The sequence below is a fragment of the Pygoscelis adeliae genome, unplaced genomic scaffold, assembly GCF_000699105.1.
Source record: "Pygoscelis adeliae isolate BGI_AS28 unplaced genomic scaffold, ASM69910v1 Scaffold127, whole genome shotgun sequence".
Classification (NCBI taxonomy): domain Eukaryota; kingdom Metazoa; phylum Chordata; class Aves; order Sphenisciformes; family Spheniscidae; genus Pygoscelis; species Pygoscelis adeliae.
In genome coordinates, this window is record NW_008825208.1 from 6,118,397 (window position 1) to 6,138,891 (window position 20,495).

At 38.1% G+C, this 20,495-nt stretch overlaps 1 protein-coding gene across 1 annotated transcript in view; it reads left to right on the top strand.

Annotated features, from left to right (window-relative positions):
• UGCG (UDP-glucose ceramide glucosyltransferase) overlaps positions 1 to 19,587 on the top strand; it is a 118,153-nt gene extending 98,566 nt beyond the window's left edge. The window contains exons 3-10 of the mRNA XM_009329003.1: positions 8,669 to 8,853; positions 13,111 to 13,213; positions 14,114 to 14,215; positions 14,609 to 14,721; positions 16,566 to 16,744; positions 17,168 to 17,254; positions 17,687 to 17,876; positions 19,245 to 19,587. Coding sequence (XP_009327278.1) covers positions 8,669 to 8,853; positions 13,111 to 13,213; positions 14,114 to 14,215; positions 14,609 to 14,721; positions 16,566 to 16,744; positions 17,168 to 17,254; positions 17,687 to 17,876; positions 19,245 to 19,415 — 1,130 coding nt within the window. The 3' untranslated portion in view covers positions 19,416 to 19,587. The remainder of the gene's footprint in view (positions 1 to 8,668; positions 8,854 to 13,110; positions 13,214 to 14,113; positions 14,216 to 14,608; positions 14,722 to 16,565; positions 16,745 to 17,167; positions 17,255 to 17,686; positions 17,877 to 19,244) is intronic.
• Positions 19,588 to 20,495: the final 908 nt, after the last annotated feature.

Here is a 20,495-nt window from a genome sequence, read left to right on the forward strand (position 1 = left end):
AGGCTTTGTGTTTTGAAAGATACCATACTTAACACTGAGGGATTGATCCTGTACTAAAAGCTCTCTGCTGTGGTTGGTTTATCTGGCCCAGAGTTACTGCCATGCACTGGAGATGCTTTCATAAATAAAACACAAATCATGCTGGATGCAGTTATCTGAAGTTGCATAATGTTTGTTGTGAGGAGTCTGTATCAAAAAGCATTTCTATTTCTATGCCTCGGTGGCTCTTGATTTGATGCTCAAAGAGATAATCCAAATCCCCTCCTACCTCTACACCTTTCTAAACATTTCTGCCATTCTAATCTGCCTTTAGTGAGCATGTGGCTATGTGGTGACTCAGATCAGCAAGCTAGCTTTTTCTGTGGGATAGTTCTCTGTTTGATCAGCAGACTGATCCAATTTATCTTGTGGCGCTGACTGCTTTATAGCCACCAGTAGGCTGAGGGTGTGGGAAAGCAGAAACAGGGAATAAATTGCTATTTTGGTGGCAGCCTGCAGATAGACTACAAGGAAAAACTGTGTGTTCATTTTAATGCTTACTATGGTCCAGTAATGGCTGTGTTGTAGGCAGCTTGCTGTGTTTTTGTTAAGCACATTTCATTTCAGCTTCCTGAATTGTGAACTATCTAGGATTCGGACAGTAAAACGGTTCCCATTACTTCAAGTTTAACTACAGTCTATTGTGTGGGAGCCTGTTTGTTTCTCTGTTATCGCGAAGGTGTGGGGGCAGGGAGGGGAGTAGAAGGAGAATTTCTGGATTAAAAAAAGGGAGTGTTTGCTGGTTTTAAGTTGAGGTGTGTAGTGTTTGCTCTTTCTTCTTCCTGAAAGATAAGGTTTTTCTTACTTAAAAGTCCAAAACATGTTTGAAAAAAGTTTAAATTCCACCCCCCACCACCCCCCTTTAAAAAAAGACTGTGTCAAGTTATGGATTGCATCTACTGAACATGACTTTTGTGATAACATTTGGAAGAGGCTTCTTAAAGAATTTCAGCTGTGTATGAAGATTTCAAATTCAAAATGTCAGATAGCACTAGGCAGTATTCCTACTGTTCTGCATTGTATGATTTTATTTGTCTTCATTACTAGCCCCTGATTGACTACTACTTCCCAAACTGAAAGAGCAAATTGATGTTTGGTTTTTGAGAATATTTACTTTTTGAAAAATTACAATGATCATAGTCTAGGTTCTTTCTTACACAATTCCGTCTCAAGACCTTTAATTTGACTTTTTTTTTGGTGGAAAAGCTTTGAATCTTGGTACTTTGGAGCTTGTTTTTTTCTTAAATCATTCTCCTTCCTCTCCATTACCCATTGTGATTTCAGTGCATTACATTCTAAGGTCCTTTTTTTTTGTCTGTGGAGTATGTGTAGTACAGGAGAAAATATGCATTGAAAGTGAATGAAATGTTTGGTCTGCCTTCTACCCTCAGCTGGCATGTGATGAAGCACTAACCAATTGCAGCATGCTTTTCAACATAAATTTCTAGTATGCAAACAGTAGGATTACACTTTTTTTCAGTTTTTTTTGCAGGTATGCGCAAACCTATGACTGTTTCTCTGCTGGCAGACAGCCACAAGAAGTCTGTACTACAAAGTGGGCACCTGAATCTTACCCACCATTTCCTTCTTTCAGACTTGTCTACTTCCCTCTATCTTTGAGCATTTTATCAAGGCCAAGTGACATGTTAATTGTTTTTAATTGCAATTGCTGTCACGCTAAAAGTGACATTAGGGTTTCCTCTTAAGTCCTTTCCACTTGTCCCCAGCTGTGCATTTCTGGTCCTCCCTGTTGTTAGATCTGACACTTGTGTAGCTGTTAGGTCAGTGGGTGGGTGGACTGACTTGCCGTGTGTCCATATGGCTGTTGAATCGGATGTAAGCAAGGGGCACGAGTGGAGGATAGGGAAGACTGTCTACCTGAGAACAGTCTGGATAGCTGGTGGGCTGGGTTGACACCAGCCAGCAGCCAAGCGAAGGTGTCCTGAACTGGCACCAGCACATTTCTATGGGGCGATGTCTTCCTTTCAGCCAAGAGAGGTAGAAGGGTGGCATGCCTCAAGTATTACTTCAAGAGTCACTTGTGAATGCTGGCAGTATTTTCTGCTGGTAATCTGGTTAGCTGTTTCTGGTGGGCAAATAAGGGCAGGGAGCAAGCTATAAGGGAGTGAATGCTGTGAAGGAAAACTGTGATGCAGAGCTGGTTGTGGAAGAGTTTTCAGGGGACTGGGCCTAATCCTTGTGTATGTTTCTAGAAGAAGGTGGTGTGCCCCTGCTGCTTCCTTTGTGCTGACACTGGTCCTCCTCTTGACTCCATGGTGAGTGGGCTTATGCTGCTCATCTGTGGGCAGCTCAGCTCTTCTGGAAGGCTGCTGAAACCTGAGGAGGAAGGAGACCCTATTCGTCCTCTCATGATCTTGGCAGCACATTCACAACCACCTTCTTGAACATGCTCTGGAGCTTCTTGCAGCCTTCCCTAAGGTGCCCTAACTCTAATTTGGCAGAAGACAACCTGAAGCGGGAGGAAAAAAGCCAGATTTAACTTTCTATTAAGTGAGTGAGTTGAAGCAAGATTGTACTGGCGTCGGTACTGGCACAGTGTCTTGTTTGGCTGGTGTTGATGGCAGCACAGACGAGAAGAAACACTGGGGAATCTTCGCTGCTAGTGAAGCTGCATGATCATCTTGCCATGTCCTTTCAAACTGTATACTTGCTAAGTTAAACTGACAAAATGCTAACATTACAAATGGGGTAATAGTTATGTGGTGGTTTTAGTATCTCATCTAGGTCATTGTGGGATCAGGCAAGTGTCAGCACCACTGGGAAACACAACACATCCCAGAAAAAGAGGGGAAAGAAGGAAAGAGGGAGCAGTAGCCTGTAGTTAAATCGGTTCGGCTATGTTATAAAACTCCACTCTAGGGGGAAGAAGGTTGAAAACAAGATCAAGGTGTTTAATTCTTGCTTTAAGAATAATTCTGTCCATTTGCTAGGAGGTGATGTTGGTTTTTGTTTGATCTGTTTTGCAATTTTCAAATCTGTCTGAAGTCTAGGAGGTCGCTAAAAAGCAGTAATAGCGTAGTAGGCCTCTTAATGCACAGTAGTACGCCTGTGTGCTTAAATCTGGGTAGAGCAGTATGAGAAATAAGTACTTGATAATAGTGTGTTATTCAGACTTAGTTGTGTCATTGCAGAGAGTGCTCTTGTGCTTCTCTCTCCCTCCATGCCCAAGTGTCTTGTTTTCCTTCCTGGTGGGGTAGACCAGAGCTATGACAAAGGCTGCTTGTGCAGACCCCTTCCCTCCTGCCTTCGCAAGCAGGCAAAAACTTGCACTGTAGCTCCCAAGCCAAATGCTGTCTTGAATCCATGACTCTGATGTATATAAATAAAATCTTATTCCATCTATGAATATAGGATTATGCATATATTATTTTTATATATAAAAGTGCATTCTCTCTATAAAATGTTCTTGGTTACGTAATTGTAAAATGGTCAGATGACTGTATAAAAAGTTACTGCTGTGAGATACTGAAACTTATTTGGCAGTTATCTATGCCTTCTTATGTGGAATTGTCTTTATACCGTTACATTAATGTGGTAGGATTTTAAATGGGCTAGTATTAGTCTTTGTGAAGCAAGGGTGCTGTTAACCCTTTCGTGAATTTAGGGGTCGTCTGTAATACTTTTGGACTCCTCCGATCTTTCTTTCAGTTGTATTTAATGCACTGACCAATGTGGTGTATCCGAGGCAAATTTAATTTTTTTTCTTCTGTGCATAAAGGTACCTACTTTTGGAAATGTTTTAACACCAGATATGTATAAAAAGTAAGGAAGATGGGGAGAATTCATCCTTTTTACCTTTCTGTTGCCAAAAGAAGCAGGATAATCCTACATTTTATTTCTCCTGTTCAAGCTGATATCTCCTGTCTGTTACTCCATAGCAGGCCAATACTCCCCAAACACCTGTGTGAGATGGTTCAGCTCACTAACATGAAAACGAACTGGGGAAGGGGGGAGTGTGTAAATTCAGAAATAGAAGCAGGAAAACAGCCCCTTTCAGAAGTAATGATCTGCTAGCTTCTCTTGATGGCCTGTGGAACCATAGCCTTCAAGGGATGTCTTCAGTGCTTCCTGCGCCTTCTTAGTGCTGTCTTGCAATACTTAAGTATCTGTTACAAATTTCTGACCAAGAATTACTTAACCTCCCTCTAATAGGATAATTCTTCAAGTAGCTGCTGAGGGAAGGTTGAAATGAGTGAATAAAGAGTGTTTAGGGTTTTTCAGCTGCTTTTAAATGGCATATGTTACTATCTCAGCTGAGAGACCCAGCAGTCTGTCTACTGTAGCAAGCTTTTTGTTTTTGCTGGAATACTCTCCTGCCCTTAATGAGGTGAGAGGAGGAAGTGTAGTCTTGGCCTTTTAAAAAAAAAAAAAAAAATGTGAAAAGTACCCACTTCCAGCAGCTGTCTCAGGAAAAGCTGTGAGACATGCGCTCCCACCCCTGCTGGGTTTTGAAAGAAGCAGGATAATCCTACATTTTATTTCTCCTGTTCAAGCTGATATCTCCTGTCTGTTACTCCATAGCAGGCCAATACTCCCCAAACACCTGTGTGAGATGGTTCAGCTCACTAACATGAAAACGAACTGGGGAAGGGGGGAGTGTGTAAATTCAGAAATAGAAGCAGGAAAACAGCCCCTTTCAGAAGTAATGATCTGCTAGCTTCTCTTGATGGCCTGTGGAACCATAGCCTTCAAGGGATGTCTTCAGTGCTTCCTGCGCCTTCTTAGTGCTGTCTTGCAATACTTAAGTATCTGTTACAAATTTCTGACCAAGAATTACTTAACCTCCCTCTAATAGGATAATTCTTCAAGTAGCTGCTGAGGGAAGGTTGAAATGAGTGAATAAAGAGTGTTTAGGGTTTTTCAGCTGCTTTTAAATGGCATATGTTACTATCTCAGCTGAGAGACCCAGCAGTCTGTCTACTGTAGCAAGCTTTTTGTTTTTGCTGGAATACTCTCCTGCCCTTAATGAGGTGAGAGGAGGAAGTGTAGTCTTGGCCTTTTAAAAAAAAAAAAAAAAGTTTTGTTGCTGATATAGGTTAGCAAGAAATTTTTTCCACAGTTTTGCTGTTGATACAGGTTAGCAAGAATTCATAGTGTAGTATACTGGGCAGTGATAACTCAGTAGCCTGTATTTTGTCTTTGGAAATACATTTTTCCTCTGCTGAGAGAAGAGATGCAGATTACAGTTGCTTCTGTGGGTTAATTATTGCTGTGTTGAGGAACTAAGTATGAGGAAAACTTTGCAGATGCCTCTTACATGATACAGAATAGCTGAACTATAGCTCCTGACACCATTATGCATCCTGCTGCTTTTTTCCTTCCCCACCTATGTACACCAGCACCAGACTGCTTAGAAGGAATTTCACAGTTTCACTACCTAGGGATTGCAGGCTGATCCATTTAATATATGTAGGCGCAAAAGTGCTTATAAATAACCTGGCTACTGGTCTTTCACACACAAGATCTGAAAGTGCCTTTAAATAGTGCTCTGCCATCATGTGTTTCAGAGCTCAAAGTTGTTATACATTCCTTAGTGTAGTGTTTTTCTGCAGCTTGCTGCATAGGCAGAGGTAGAAAAAAATGCATTAGGCAAGTACATCTGTATAGTTAGTGTTTTGGACTGCTTTGGGCTAACTTCAATGCAAATAATATATTCTATACGTGATACAAACTTTGTGAAAGGATTGCTTTCCTTTATCATTTTGAATTGTATGTGTCATACATGCTCTGTGGTAATGAAGACCACTGTGATCACAACACGTGTCTGAGAGAACTGAACCACCATAAGCACAAGTTAGTGCTCAAAAATACGAACTTAGTACTTCATCTTTGGTGCATGTTCTGTAACACACAACTTCATTTAGAACATACCTGCATCAACAGTGTTAGATATTGTTTATATTTAGTCTATTATTTTGATATCTGTGTTAAATGTTAGCCTTCATTTGAATATTGTAACTTGTTTTGGTTTTTTTATAATGGTTGGTCTGTTTCTCTGGTGATGGTAGGTTTTCAGTTGTAACTTTTTAATTCTTCTCCAGAATATGCCACTTCACAAATAGTCCTTCTCAGTGTAAAATTATCTGGTTTACTGTTAATTTGCCTCTTGCTCTGTAGAGTCTAACAGAGTATTGCAATTACTGGTGTGGAAATTGCTTTACCTTAGTGTCACAGTACCACAGTGCTTCAGGATGGCAGGCTGCCAGTTTTGTGCAGCGTTATGAATAGAACATGAACTGGACTCTTAAGATAGCATGTTAGATACAGTCTTGCCATACTCTGTCAAAAGTCTCAGTGTATGGTGTTTCATAGCTGAATGGATCCTGACAATGCTGCGTGCCTCACTTGCTTATTTTCCAAGGTTTCCCTCTCCTACACCATGTGTAGGCTTTTCGTTATGTGATTCAATCACCTGCATAATCCTATGTGACAGCGTGGTTTGTAGTATGATGCCTTGCAAGATTCTGCAGTTTATCACTTGGTGCTTATTCTTTATCACAGTCCTGCCTCTAATCTGTCTTCATCCTTTCTGTTCTTACCGATTTCCATTTATTCTGCCACTTCCTTCTCTTATTTCTTCTTTGTCAAGGCTTTTGCCTCTGTACAAAGCTATGTGCATTGCTACAGTCTGTTTTAAATGGAGTACTTTTTTTCCCCTTGCATTACCTACCTTTTATCCCTCCTGGTCAAAGTTGCATTCTTGAGACTCTCCCTTCTTATTGGCACTAAAGCCTTTGTTTGCTGTTATGTTTGTGAAAATAGGTAAGAAAGTCTTTCTCTGTCTGTGGTAGCTATCTGAACTATTGCTTTTTTTACTTTGGTCAGGCTGTCCCTTGGCTGTTAATTGCTTGGCAAAGACTATTTCAGTTTACCTCTGCAGTGCCCAGGCTTGGGCTCAGTAACAGTACAAGGACATCATCTGCTTTGTCCTTCTGTCTTTTTCGTGAGCCCATTGTTTATGCTCTGCAACAGCATTATGCCCTTGGTGTTCAGCTGCAAACCTGCCTGAAAGAAGCGTGCTGGGGGCGGGGGGGAAGGCGATGAGGTAACACATGTAAGGATGTCACTGTCCCATTTCAGGGGGAAAAAAAAAAACCTCTAGAGAACTACTGGAATCTCTTAGTGGAGCTGCTTCGTAGTTCAGTAACTTCACTTGGTCAGGCATGTTCTTCAGGAGCATGCTTCCAAGAAAGTCTTTCTCTGTCTGTGGTAGCTATCTGAACTATTGCTTTTTTTACTTTGGTCAGGCTGTCCCTTGGCTGTTAATTGCTTGGCAAAGACTATTTCAGTTTACCTCTGCAGTGCCCAGGCTTGGGCTCAGTAACAGTACAAGGACATCATCTGCTTTGTCCTTCTGTCTTTTTAGTGAGCCCATTGTTTATGCTCTGCAACAGCATTATGCCCTTGGTGTTCAGCTGCAAACCTGCCTGAAAGAAGCGTGCTGGGGGCGGGGGGGAAGGCGATGAGGTAACACATGTAAGGATGTCACTGTCCCTTTTCAGGGGGAAAAAAAAAACCTCTAGAGAACTACTGGAATCTCTTAGTGGAGCTGCTTCGTAGTTCAGTAACTTCACTTGGTCAGGCATGTTCTTCAGGAGCATGCTTCCTAAGAACTTGACTTTTTTTTTTTACCATTTATTCAGGATGTAGCACTCCATGAAGCAACCCTATTCCCATTTTTGGTTTTTTTTAGGCAGCATCTTGTGAATTTTAAAGTGCGGAAGTTTTTAAGTTAAGAATTTATACTATTTGGTACATGCTGCAATAAAATATTCTTTCAATCTGACTACTATGCATGCTAGAGAACTACAGTATGCAGTATATACACTAATTTGCAAATTTTAAGTTTCAGCAGATACTTTTTCTCCAGTTATTTAAATTATATATATATATTACTTGATGCAAATTTGATTGTATATTGGCCCGTCAAGCTTTCAGAATTCAACTTTGTATTCATTCACACAGGAGCGTAGGATTAAACATTCATATTAGTGAGTTGTGACATGATCGTCAATTTATTTTGTATATTCATTGCTGAAATACTAGTGACTGTTTGGAATTCTGTTCGCAGTGTATCTGTGCTTCTGACCCAGCCTAATGTCCAGTTTCTAGGATTTTTATACTACAGTTGGTTGATCCTTATCCTTTTCTTGCAAGTGTTTAACAAATTGATCAGTAAGATCAACTGTTTCCCCTGTGCTTTCAGTTTGCTTTAAGTTTTGCATAACTTAATGCAGGTAGAAGCACCTGACCCTTCTCTTCTTTTGCCTTGTTTGCAGTAAATTAGTTTTTCTGAATATCTTATTATAATACTATGAATTTTAATGCTATGGAGGAAGGCAGAAAAATCTTGTCTCCTGTGTAGTTTGAAAAAAGCGATACTCTTACTGTTCAAAATGCATAGTGCAAAATGCATTAATCTGAAATGTCTGAGTAAGGTTTCATTTAACCTACATACAATGGTAAGGTTTTTTTAGGCATTGTCTCTGACATCAACTGTCAGATACAAAAATAGCTGTTGTTTCTACAACGAAAATTAATTTTTTTGCAGCAGTTTTAACTCCCAAGCTTTCTTAGTTCTGACTGTATTTTGAACGGAATTCTCTAGCATATTTTCTTTATGTGGTGGTGTATGTTATTTCTCCTTACAGACGCCTCCACCTCAATAAGAAAGCCACAGACAAACAGCCATATAGCAAGCTTCCTGGTGTTTCACTCCTAAAGCCGTTAAAAGGTGTGGATCCTAACCTGATCAACAACTTAGAAACCTTCTTTGAACTGGATTATCCAAAAGTATGTATACTATTTAGTGTCTTTTTTTTTTTCCCCCCCTCCCACCATCCAAAAGTTCTGTCAGTAGCTTGGGCTAGAACTATGCAACTTGATTGTGTATCGGGTTGTTCTTCCTTCCACAGGGAATGCATCATTACACATTTTACATGTTGGAAACAAAACTTACTGCTTTTTAAAAAGCTGTCTATAAAGAAACATGACCAAGGCTTAGGCATGAAACATAGTCTGCACTTCACTAAGATTTGTTTCACCATTATTCCAGTATTGTTTATAGCAGTATGAAACCCTTCAATCTATAAAAGATCATTTGAGAGGCCAGACACCCTCCCCAATTAACTACTTCTCTGTTACAGGTCCTCTAAAAGGAAATAAAAGAGAATCTGAAAGGTTCTCTTAACTGATAGCCTGAAACTTTCTGGTGGGTCTTACTGATGGCTCATCTAACGAAGAATTGCTCAATGATTAGGTGGTGTACCTCACCAGTTGTTGGTAGGTAGGATAGTCTCCAAGCCACTTATCGGTGTTGGGAAACAAATGGTTAATAAAAGCTTACGTTTGCTCTTGAACACTGTTTGACTTTGTAATATAAGTGATAAGTCACGTAAGTGATAAGTGTGTCAGACGCTGTCCTTGCTCTAAGGAGCTTACAACTTAAAGGAGAAATCCGCACATGCTTGCTGCATCATTCACTATTTGGTGTATGCTCCTGTGGATGGAAAAAGGACTACACTTTATACTGCATATTTCCTGAATGATAAAACTTGTAAGTTACTTTTAATAAAACTTTTCTCAATTCTTCTCAAAACTGCTTCTGACACTGCGACTTCAGTTGTAAAAGGTCAAAGGTATGTGTAAGCTGTACAGTGAGTTTCCTTTGTGTATTCTGACTGAGAGCTTTAAACTAACTCCTAAGTGGGCAGGGTAAAACAAACAAAAAAACCCCACCATATGAAACTTACTACAAGTTGGATAGTTCTTTTGTAATGAAGCTTGGGGCCTTTTGAAAAGCTTCAGGCATGAACATTTGAATCCTTTCAAAGCAACAAAAGTGCAATAAGGATTAAGTGTGGCCAAGATAAGTTTAAAGCATACTTCAGGCATGCTGTATACGCCAATATTGCAGACAGTGCAAAGAAGCTGCAGCAATATCTTAACCTGTTTTATTACTATAATGAGCATCAAAACATTATGCAGCTGAAACATTTGACTACAAATGCTATTTGTTTGAGAATTCAGAACAGCAGCTCTGCTGGATCTTGCTTTATGAGACATAATCGTGACCCTTACTTCTGATAACTTACGCATATGGGTGGCAATCCTAAAATATTGCCACTCCAAACAAATCTGAATTTCGGGTAACAATAGCGGCAATCATATTTTTCCCAAGGAGAGTGAAAATGGAAGGTATGAATGTTTGACTTTACTGGGGCACAGATCATACAGTACAAGCAAGATCCCCAAACTGTTTGAAAACGCATCTGTACAATAACTACAAAAATAACTCATTTGAGAGATTGACATTACACCACAAAAATCAAAACAACAGTATTGCTTGGTATTCAAAGTTCAGCTGTCCAAGGAAAAATTATTAGGAAAGAATAATCGTAAACTTGTTCCAGTGAAGCTGAGTTTAACCTGCAGTGATACTGATTCTCTGAAACTCTTTTGTGATACCCCGTGTGTGAAATAATCTTGTGTTGCATAGAAGCCAGTTATGCAGCTTCTAAACTGCAGGACTTACACGTAATATCTTCATCAGTGAACAGTTCTTACCTACTGTGCATATCATAATTTTGGCAGAAATCTTTCTATTCGTGGTATGTCCAAATGAACCTGGTTGTAATGTTTATGTAGATAAGCATCTTTGTGTTTCTTCTGCTTTAGTCATACTTTTTGTTGTTCTTTACTTTGTTACTGCATACAAAGGCCATTTACTGTGAATTTTTCTGTGTTCAAATACTGCAGTGTTGAAGTTTTTTATTATTTCTGGTTGAATTTCTTGGAGAATAGGGATATAGAAGTGTCATTGCAATTGTGGATTGAAGATTAATTATTTAATTACTAGCAAAAATAGTTGTTCTTTTACATATTTAATTGGATGAGCAATAAAGAACTAATTTCTTCAATTGGTAATTTCAATGGTATTCATGCTGTCAGGATTGTTCTGTTGTGGTGGAAAGACCTGTCTGCTTAATGAGACAGGTCTTTTACCCTTCAAATTCCATGTTCCATGCTGGTAAAATGATAGGAATCAAATACTGTTTGCTTTTTAGGCAAATTGGCTTTGAGTTCGTGTTCTGAGAGGTAGAGATGTGTTTGTCTGATGGTTTGTAACACTGGACTAAGTCTCTTACCAACTCCCATTTAGTGGTTAATGATTTTAAGTTTCCACAATATTCTGAATGCAGTTAGAGTTGTTGTGTGTTTTTGTGTTTAACAATACTATTTTTTCTTGAAAGAATGTATTTATTTAACTTACTGTCTTCTGTTGTATGAAATACTTCTTATGGAACAAGAACATCAGATATTGTCATCGTTGAGCCCACAGGCAGCTTTCGAAGTTCAGATTACTTTTTGCTGAAGTAGTTTACTGAAAATGAAGTTTAGTGAGGTGATAGAATAGTATAAGGGAGAATGAGAACTGTTTTGAACACTAGTTGGGACTCCTATTTACAACTGCTATATCAAATGAGTTCCAAGAAACTTGTTTTTAATTGAATTTTTAAATCTCGGACTGTAAAAATGGCTTCTAGGTGTCTTGATCAGAAATTCGTGTTTTCTGAATTTTATTCTTTGCATTGGAGCTCTGATAACTTGTTGTAATAGTTCAGTAATCTTAACAGGGAGAGAGGAAGGTTGTATCAAGTGAGGAGTAGTCAAGGAATTTGCTGTTAATGCAGAAACAGAAATACCTCCATGTCCTGGTTTCAGCTGGGATAGAGTTAATTTTCTTACTAGTAGCTGGCATAGTGCTGTGTTCTGGATTTAGCATGAGAATAATGTGATAACACACCGATATTTTAGTTCAAAGTCAAGGACTCTTCAGCTTCCCATACTCTGCCAGTGAGGAGGTGCACAAGAAGCTGGGAGGGGGCACAGCCAGGACAGCTGACCCAAACTGGCCAAAGGGACATTCCACACCATGTGCCGTCATGCTCAGTACATAAGCTGGGGGGAGTTTGCTGGGGGGCAGAGGTCGCTGCTCGGGGACTGGCTGGGCATCGGTCAGCGGGTGGTGAGTGGTTGCATCACTTCTTTCTTGCTCACGTGCTCTTTCTCGCCCTCCTGCCCTCCCTCCCTCAGTTTTTGTTTCTCTCTCTCTCTTGTTGTTTTACTTTCCATTATTATTATTATTCTATTATTTCAAATATTAAACTGTTCTTATCTCAACCCACAAGTTTTCTTACTCTTGCTCTCCTGATTCTCTCCCCCATCCCACCAGGGCCGGGAGGAGGGTGAGCAAGCGGCTGTGTGGGGCTTGGTTGCCGACTGGAGTTAAACCATGACTCTCCATCAAAGCTTGCAAAGCTGTCTCAAAACATTGAATGATTCTTAAAATGCTGTTTCCTCACCCACTGTAGCTCATGTGTAACAAGCATGTAGCTTGATGGCTGAAACAGCTACAGTTTTTCTTTACCTCTTGTTGATTTTTAACCATTATTCTATTAATGAGGAAAATACATATACATGTGCATATACGTGCTCCTGAGCTTAGCTTTATTATACAATTAAGTGTACACATACTGGTCTCTGTGGGTTGTCTTCCAACTCTGTTCTGCGTATACATCTACAAAGTAAAGGAATGTGTAGTTCAGAGGTATGCAGTCAAGTGTATCATAACATCATTCCTTTAATATTTTGTATGCTGTGATTTCATTGAATATAAGATTGGATTTAAGATTCATATGTGGACAAAAATGGAAGTGGAAATAAAAATTTTACCTTGTGTACCAGGATGTCTTACTTCATGCCTAATAGAAACCCTTCCAATAACAGGAAAATTAATGTTCCTCAGTACAAGAGGTTATTGGGATACAGGCTTGGTTCTTTTTTCACAAGTACTTGGTTGTGCACTAAAAATTAGTCTTATTTAGCTGTAAAACAACCTTCTTGGTTTTATTTTTAATTCTCTAACAGTGCTCTTTTTTTTTTTTTCAGTTTGGTACACTGTTAAGCTTTATTCCCTAGACCATATTGATGTTAAGTGTGTGTGTGTGTAAATATATACGTATGTGTATACATTTTTGTTTTTACTAGTATGAAGTACTACTCTGTGTACAAGATCATGATGATCCAGCTATTGATGTGTGCAAAAAACTTCTTGGCAAATACCCGAATGTTGATGCTAGACTGTTCATAGGTAAGCAGTGCAATGTGAAGGTGGGACTCTTACTTGTAAAATGTTTAGGTCTTCAACTCCATATACAGTATTCTAAAACAAATAGTTGCCTTGTTCGGTCCATGTTGCTTCTGTAGCTTAATCATCTGTTTGGGGTAAAGTAGTAAGTTTGCAGTCACAATCTGTGACATCAGTCAAAAAAAAACTCTAGAAAGAATGGTTTATGCAAACCCTGCAACTTTTTCCTTCTAAGTCTCAAGTACAGCAGTTTAAATCCTGTCTTTGCACTGAACTAAATGTGCAGGAAGTGACTTGGAGTTGTGGCTGTATTTGAGCTTGAGGTCCTGCAACAATCCTTTTTCATCAGCTTAGACTGTAGGGCTCTCTTCGCTTTACATTTGAATTAGAGGAGGGAAGGCATATTAGAACTAGGTAGTAGAGTGTCTTTTTTTTTTTTTCTTGACATGAAACAAACTGAACCATTCTGTCAGTTAGGAGCAAAAGAGAGTCTCACTTTATTCTGCTCCTTTTTCATTTTTCTGCTAAAAATACTGTAGGGTGTAATGGTCATAATCAGTAGTCTTTAAGAAATAAGAGGTAGAGAATATTTACCTTACAGAATGTAGTAGTAAACTTTGTAGTTCTACTGCCCTTTAATTACATTAACCTTGTTACCCTGCCATTTTGAGAAAGCATTTAAATATTTTTTCCTTTTTAATTTTCTCCATAACTGTAGTAAGATCTAAAATATAGAAGTGAAAGAATACTTAAAATTTAAATTCTTTTCATAAAAGTGGACTTTAAGAATTGATGGGTGAACATTTATTGTTCTTCAGTTAATATATCTAAATATTTTGAGTATTGAGTCTGAATTCTAAAAAAAGCCATACATTATTTGTGTATTATGTTTGTATTTTTTAGGTGGCAAGAAGGTTGGCATCAACCCCAAGATTAACAACTTAATGCCTGGCTATGAAGTTGCCAAATATGATCTTATATGGATTTGTGATAGTGGAATCAGAGGTAGGTGTGTCTTGTAATTCGCTGACTGTTATATTGCTCTTAATCCCTATAGGCAAGCAGTTGTTGGGGATTATTTTGCCTGAGAATACAAATAGAAATGAAAGTTAGAAATCTGGAAAAAATATTTTAATGGTATAAAAATGTTTAATCTCTAATTAAGGGTGAAAGTTCCATTTAAAAAAATACAGTTCAAACTGTTTCCATTGTACTTGTTGTTGATCATAAAAATTATGTTAATCACTTATTATTTTTCTGAAACTTTGTTGCTCCAAAATACTGTGCATCAAAGTATGTGTGCTCTTGATATTGGTAATAGAATGAGAATTAGTGTCTCTATACAGTAGCCCGTTAATGACACCTCATTGAACTGTCTTTTTTTTATTTGTCACTTAGTAATGCCAGACACGCTGACAGATATGGCCAATCAAATGACTGAAAAAGTAGGCTTGGTCCACGGGCTTCCCTATGTTGCAGACAGACAGGGTTTTGCTGCTACCCTTGAACAGGTGAGTGCAATGTTGTCTTTTTTTTTTGGGGGGGGGGGGAAGACCTTGCTGACTAAAAGTTGTATAGTGCTTCTTGCACCTTTTGAGTGAAGAAACGTTTATTTTCAGCTGCAGTCACACTTCAAACTATCTAGGATAACTTTTAAATGCTCCAAAACTTTACTGTGGTCCTCTGGACATTGATTCAATGTTTAAGTTTACAATACAAGTAATAAAATAAACCCTGTCATTTTCACCCTGTAATCTTTAAAATTTATTAAAACTGAAGAACTCTTCCTAGTGCTTAGTCAGGAAGGGCCATTAGTTCTGTTTTGGTGTCATGGCCATTTCTGTGTTCCTTCTCAGACAAGTCAGAGCAAAGTCCAGCTCACACAATATCTTATTTCTAGCAGAGCCTTGGAGGAGAGTAGAACACAAGCAAGGCTTATATCCTGTTCTCCTGTAATACTTCTCAACTTTCTGCAGTTTTCAGCTGAGAGACTTCCTGAGCAGGAAGTAGACTTGTGTATTTACTAATCCTCAATATAGTAGTATTTTAGTAAGAACAGATTTCTTACATGAACTTTTCCATCCTTTCTTTGAGTCCATACAGATTTTTAACATCTATAACTGTCTTTACCAGGAAGTTCCATAGATCTACTATCTGTTACAGGAACCACCACCTTGTTCACTGACCCTTGTTCTCCTACAGTGCTATTTTATGTCTCCTAATACTTGTTTTGGAAGAGAAAGTGAACAGTTGATTCCTATCCACCATCTTCATATCACTCATTCTGTCCTATTCTCCCCTCTTTTCTTTCTCAGTAAGTTCTCTTTTGTAGAATGAAGAGGTTGAGTTTTCTTGTTTGTTCCTTGTGTCTCAAGGCACGTGATTTAATAAACTATCTTTTATTCTAAGCTGGTATGTATAAGGCATTTTGGCCCCAAGGCTAATTAATGTGTGTCAAAGGCAGAAGTGTGAGAAATGAAAGTGGAGTGAAATTCAATACTCCTTCATTGCATGGAGAGAGGGCGGCTTGTGTGATTTTTGTGACACAAAGTTTGAATTTCCGCTTACAAGAGAAGAGCAAAGAGCTGTAGCACAAAGCTTTTAGTACTGCTACATGCTACAGTAGCAAGAATTACAACTTCTCCTTCTATATTCCTGGAAGAACTTTTTGCTTCCGGATCCAGTATACTGGAAGATGAGCATGCCTTTTCTTGAATGAGTTACTGTATTAGTAAGACCAGTGTGAAGGCCATCTATTCGAAGAATAGTAGTGAGAGGTACTAGCACTCATTCCCACTGTCTGTTTATAGGACGCTCCTAAATTTAAGTTATTGAATCTTGTAAAAAGACTCACTCACAATCTGAATTTTTTCTTTGTTATTTCTGTTTGCAAGTACATTAAGTAAACAAATTCCCCAGCTTTTGTACAACCATATAATAAGTTTCTAAGAACATGTATGCAGTAATGAAGTTAATCTTTGTAAGAGGAAGGAGACAGCCTGTCTGTCAGCTATCACCAAATAATATATTAATCCTAGTGATTAGTAAATTACTTAATGGATTTTTAATATATATATTCCCTGAGAATAACCTCAATAAATTAAAAATTAAATATCAAATGAAATATGCTAGTTTAATGTATGGATTTAAAACCCACTTACAGATTTATAAAAACACAGCCAATATCACTACTAGATTTCTCAGTTTGGTGGTAAAGATCTTTCCAAATACACCATCATAACTGGCCATGTCTAGCACTTTTTGCCCTCTAAACATTTTTGGAGTAAAAGTTGTCAGTGAGTAGCACTTGCATAAATACATGTAAAATTTTAAAAGCCTTATCTTGTTTTGGCAGGTTTATTTTGGAACTTCGCATCCTAGGTCGTATATTTCAGCCAACTTAACTGGCTTTAAGTGTGTAACAGGAATGTCATGCTTGATGAGGAAGGATGTCTTGGACCAAGCTGGAGGACTGATAGCTTTTGCACAATATATTGCTGAAGATTACTTTATGGCCAAAGCTATAGCTGACCGGTAAGATGACTCTGAAGTAAGCTTATTGCTTTAAGTGCAGTTTAAATCTTTTTAAACACATGGTACATACTGTAAGTATAAGTCTTCAGGTCAGCTTCACATGTATGCAGCAAACATGCTTATGACATGTGCTTTGTCCTATCAATATAGTCTTTTAGAAATAATTAAGCCATATTGTTGTCAATTCCTTTAGAAGAAAGTTTGAGATCTTGGTTTAAGTGTTGCTCAAGTGGTATTTGCTCTTTTCCAATGAAGAGACTTGGTAAAATACACTTAATCTCTTTGCTTATACCCATTGTAGTAAGATGGCACATATGCCAAAGAAACTTTTCAAGCCTAATAAAATTCTTGGGTGTTTGTTCTCTAGTTGTTTTTTGCATCTCTTATTTGCATGGTTTTTTATATGATACATTCATTTTTCAGGGGTTGGAAATTTGCAATGGCCACACAAGTTGCAATGCAGAACTCTGGTTCATATTCTATTTCTCAGTTTCAGTCCAGAATGATCAGGTAAAATTTTGATCCTTACTTCCTCTGCCACCCACCCCTGTCACCTGCTTCTGATGTGGATAACCTGATAATGAGAGGCAATGCATTTTCCAAGCTAATTTGATCTAATGTGCAGAATGCTGAAGTTCCAGTGCACAGCTTGATGCATGCTTCTTGTTAGTGTTGGGAGAGAGGCACTGACTTTCCACAGAAGTATGACTGATACAAGTATTAAAAAAACCCTAAACAAACCCACTTAGTACCTTTTAAATGCTACGTGCAGTATCTTTGAAAGGGAGAATTTTTGCAGTATTTTATTTGGAGGTGTAAATTACATGAGATTAAACTAACATTGTCAGAAAAGACCACGATGTCTCATCGTTTGATGAGGTGGGGGGAAGAGGACATAAAGAATAATGCATAGTCAGAACTGATTTGTTTGACTTTTTCTAGGTGGGCCAAACTGCGAATTAATATGTTGCCTGCCACAATAATTTGTGAGCCAATCTCAGAGTGCTTTGTTGCCAGTCTAGTTATTGGATGGGCAGCTCATCATGTGTTTAGATGGGATATAATGGTATTTTTCATGTGTCACTGCTTGGCGTGGTTTATATTTGACTACATTCAACTAAAAGGTGTTCAGGTACGTAGCTTCATTTTCTTTGGAGGTTATTAAAGTTACTAGTGCCATCTGCTTCAGCAAAAAGCTAAGCCTAATTATAAAAACAAAATAATTCTTTTGACATCAAGGAAATAATAGGTCAAATCCTGTTACTTCTCAGTCTTCCAGCTTCAGTTACAGTAGCATGAAAAAGAGTAAGTGTGCTTGGTTTGTAATTTTGTTTTCTATATGCATCTGCCTCTACCTAGGCTCTGAAAGTTTGCGTATCTGTCCCCTTAATCTTCATGTTTCCAGTCTGCTCTACCTAGGCATATCCAGAAATTTTAAGCTTTTTTTTTAACAGTACAAGAACAGCAGCTTTGTGGGATTTTATGGTTTTTTTTCTTATCTTAGTTATCACTTTGTCTTGTATTTATTGAGGTGTATATGTACTCAAGTATATTTTTTACTCTATTTTGGTAATAATGAACTTTTACAGGACAACTGTAGCCTACTTCTAAAAATAAAATCTTCCCATCACTAGAAGTGAGGCCTCAAAACTTTCAGTGTAGAAAGATGTCACAAATCAGAACAGCCTTTGTTCTTCTAATGCTGTAGGAACTATTTAGACTACTTTCTGCTGTGACCATATTCCATCCAAATCTGATCCATAATTACTTGTGTATTCAAACTTATCAAATAGTTCTCATAATACTGAAAAATATTCTTTTGGTAGTCTTATCACATACTGGAAACAAACAAAAAAAAGTTAGGCCTTGTGTTGATTCTGTAGGACTCCAGAAGGTCAGTTTAACAGTCACCTTTCTGATTACTTTTCTCACCATGCACGCCATGTAAAAGAGCTTTGTGCCTACTCCTCGTCTTCTGAAGCCTCTTCAATTTCCAGCTCTGCACGTAGCTGGAAATTCTCAAAGGAGCAGAAAATATAGAGAGGCTATAAGCTTTTTTCGTAGTCCCACTTTTCCTATGCAATAGGCCAAAGGCTTGTTTATTTGAATTTCACTCCTCTGGGAATGTGCAGGAGTGTTCTGTCCAGATGCTGTTCTTCTGGCGTCTGTGGCAAAAACCCAGTGTCTGCTTGAACACAGTTTTACAAAGCTTCAAAAAGAAAAAAGTGAAATTGTGACACTTTTCCTTGCCCTTTACTCTACATACAAGTCTCTTTTCAAACCTTCTGGGTCATTCTGCCGAGTTCCTCATGTTTAATACGGATAATCATATCTTGAACAGGAATATGTTCTTGGCTTAAAAAAAATACACTATTGATATGTAAATCTGTATAATAAGCTTTAGAATAGATTTATCTGTAACATAAATGTTTTAAATTACTTTAAAATTCCTTTTGGATAATCAGTATGTTGATATACTTGTTTTTTTTTATATTCCTAGGGTGGTGCTCTGTGTTTTTCAAAACTTGATTATGCAGTAGCTTGGTTCATCAGAGAATCCATGACAATTTATATTTTCCTATCTGCTTTGTGGGACCCCACTATTAGCTGGAGGACAGGACGTTACAGATTACGTTGTGGAGGCACTGCAGAAGAAATTCTTGATGTATAGCCACAGCTTTGTAACTGTGAATGTCAAAAAGAGAAGGGGGGGGGAAGAAAAGTATTATAAATTGTTTATATAAATACTTTTAAGAAAATCTACCTTCAGTAGTTTTATTACTTGTATGTTTTGGTATCTGTTCTTTAATTTATTTTTGCATGGCACTTGCATCTGTAAAAACACATCTGTAGTCTTGGCCAAACGGTACCTTGCTCCTATGTACAAATAGAAACTGAGAGAATTGGTCCTGACATCTACTTTCTATAGGAATGCTCTGCAGTAAACTCTTTTTAAAAAAAAAAGTATCCTCCTGGATATGAACAGCTTCTTCTGCCATGGTGTGCTAGCCTAGCAAATCCAGGGTTCACATAGCTGTTTTCCAGCTGGATTGTACAAGGCTGTACCTAGTAAAATCACAGAAGTACAGCTGATTTCTGTTTTATCCCACTAAATTGAGCTAGTAACAGGACCTTGGGAAAGAAGCTCTTAAATGCTTTATGCCTACCTCTTGCAGTTGCTGCAGAACAAAATGAATGGAAAGGTAAAAATGCTTTGCAAAAACAAACTAAAGTAAAGCTGGAGTCTTGTGTTTATATGTATATATATATGAAATACTTTAGTCATTGCAATGAACCAAAAGTGGACTGAGTTTGATAGAATGAGTTGGAAGGAATTACTGGTCAGGCATGTATTGTGGGCATCTTTTGGCCAACTCTGATCTGGTTCTGTCTTGAACCTTGTTAAGCACTGTGCTGTAACTAGCCAAGCTGGTCCCCTTCAATATTTCCATCCTTTTTTAAGGGGTGTTTGTTTTTCCCTGTGAATGACATAGTAGGTGGTAGAAGGGAGCAGAAATACATTTCAGAAACACTTCACACATGAGCTATTTTCTTACACAATGTCTTAAGAATGTAATTTCATGATGCAGGTATTTAATATCTTTTTAAAGTGAACATACATACCTATACTAGTCATAATTAAGTATTCAACTGCAGTAGATATTGTGAATATATTAAAAGGCCGGGTGAGTTTGCTGTTACTGATTAAAATTATAATCTTAATTTAAATATCAAACTAAGTCTACTCTTG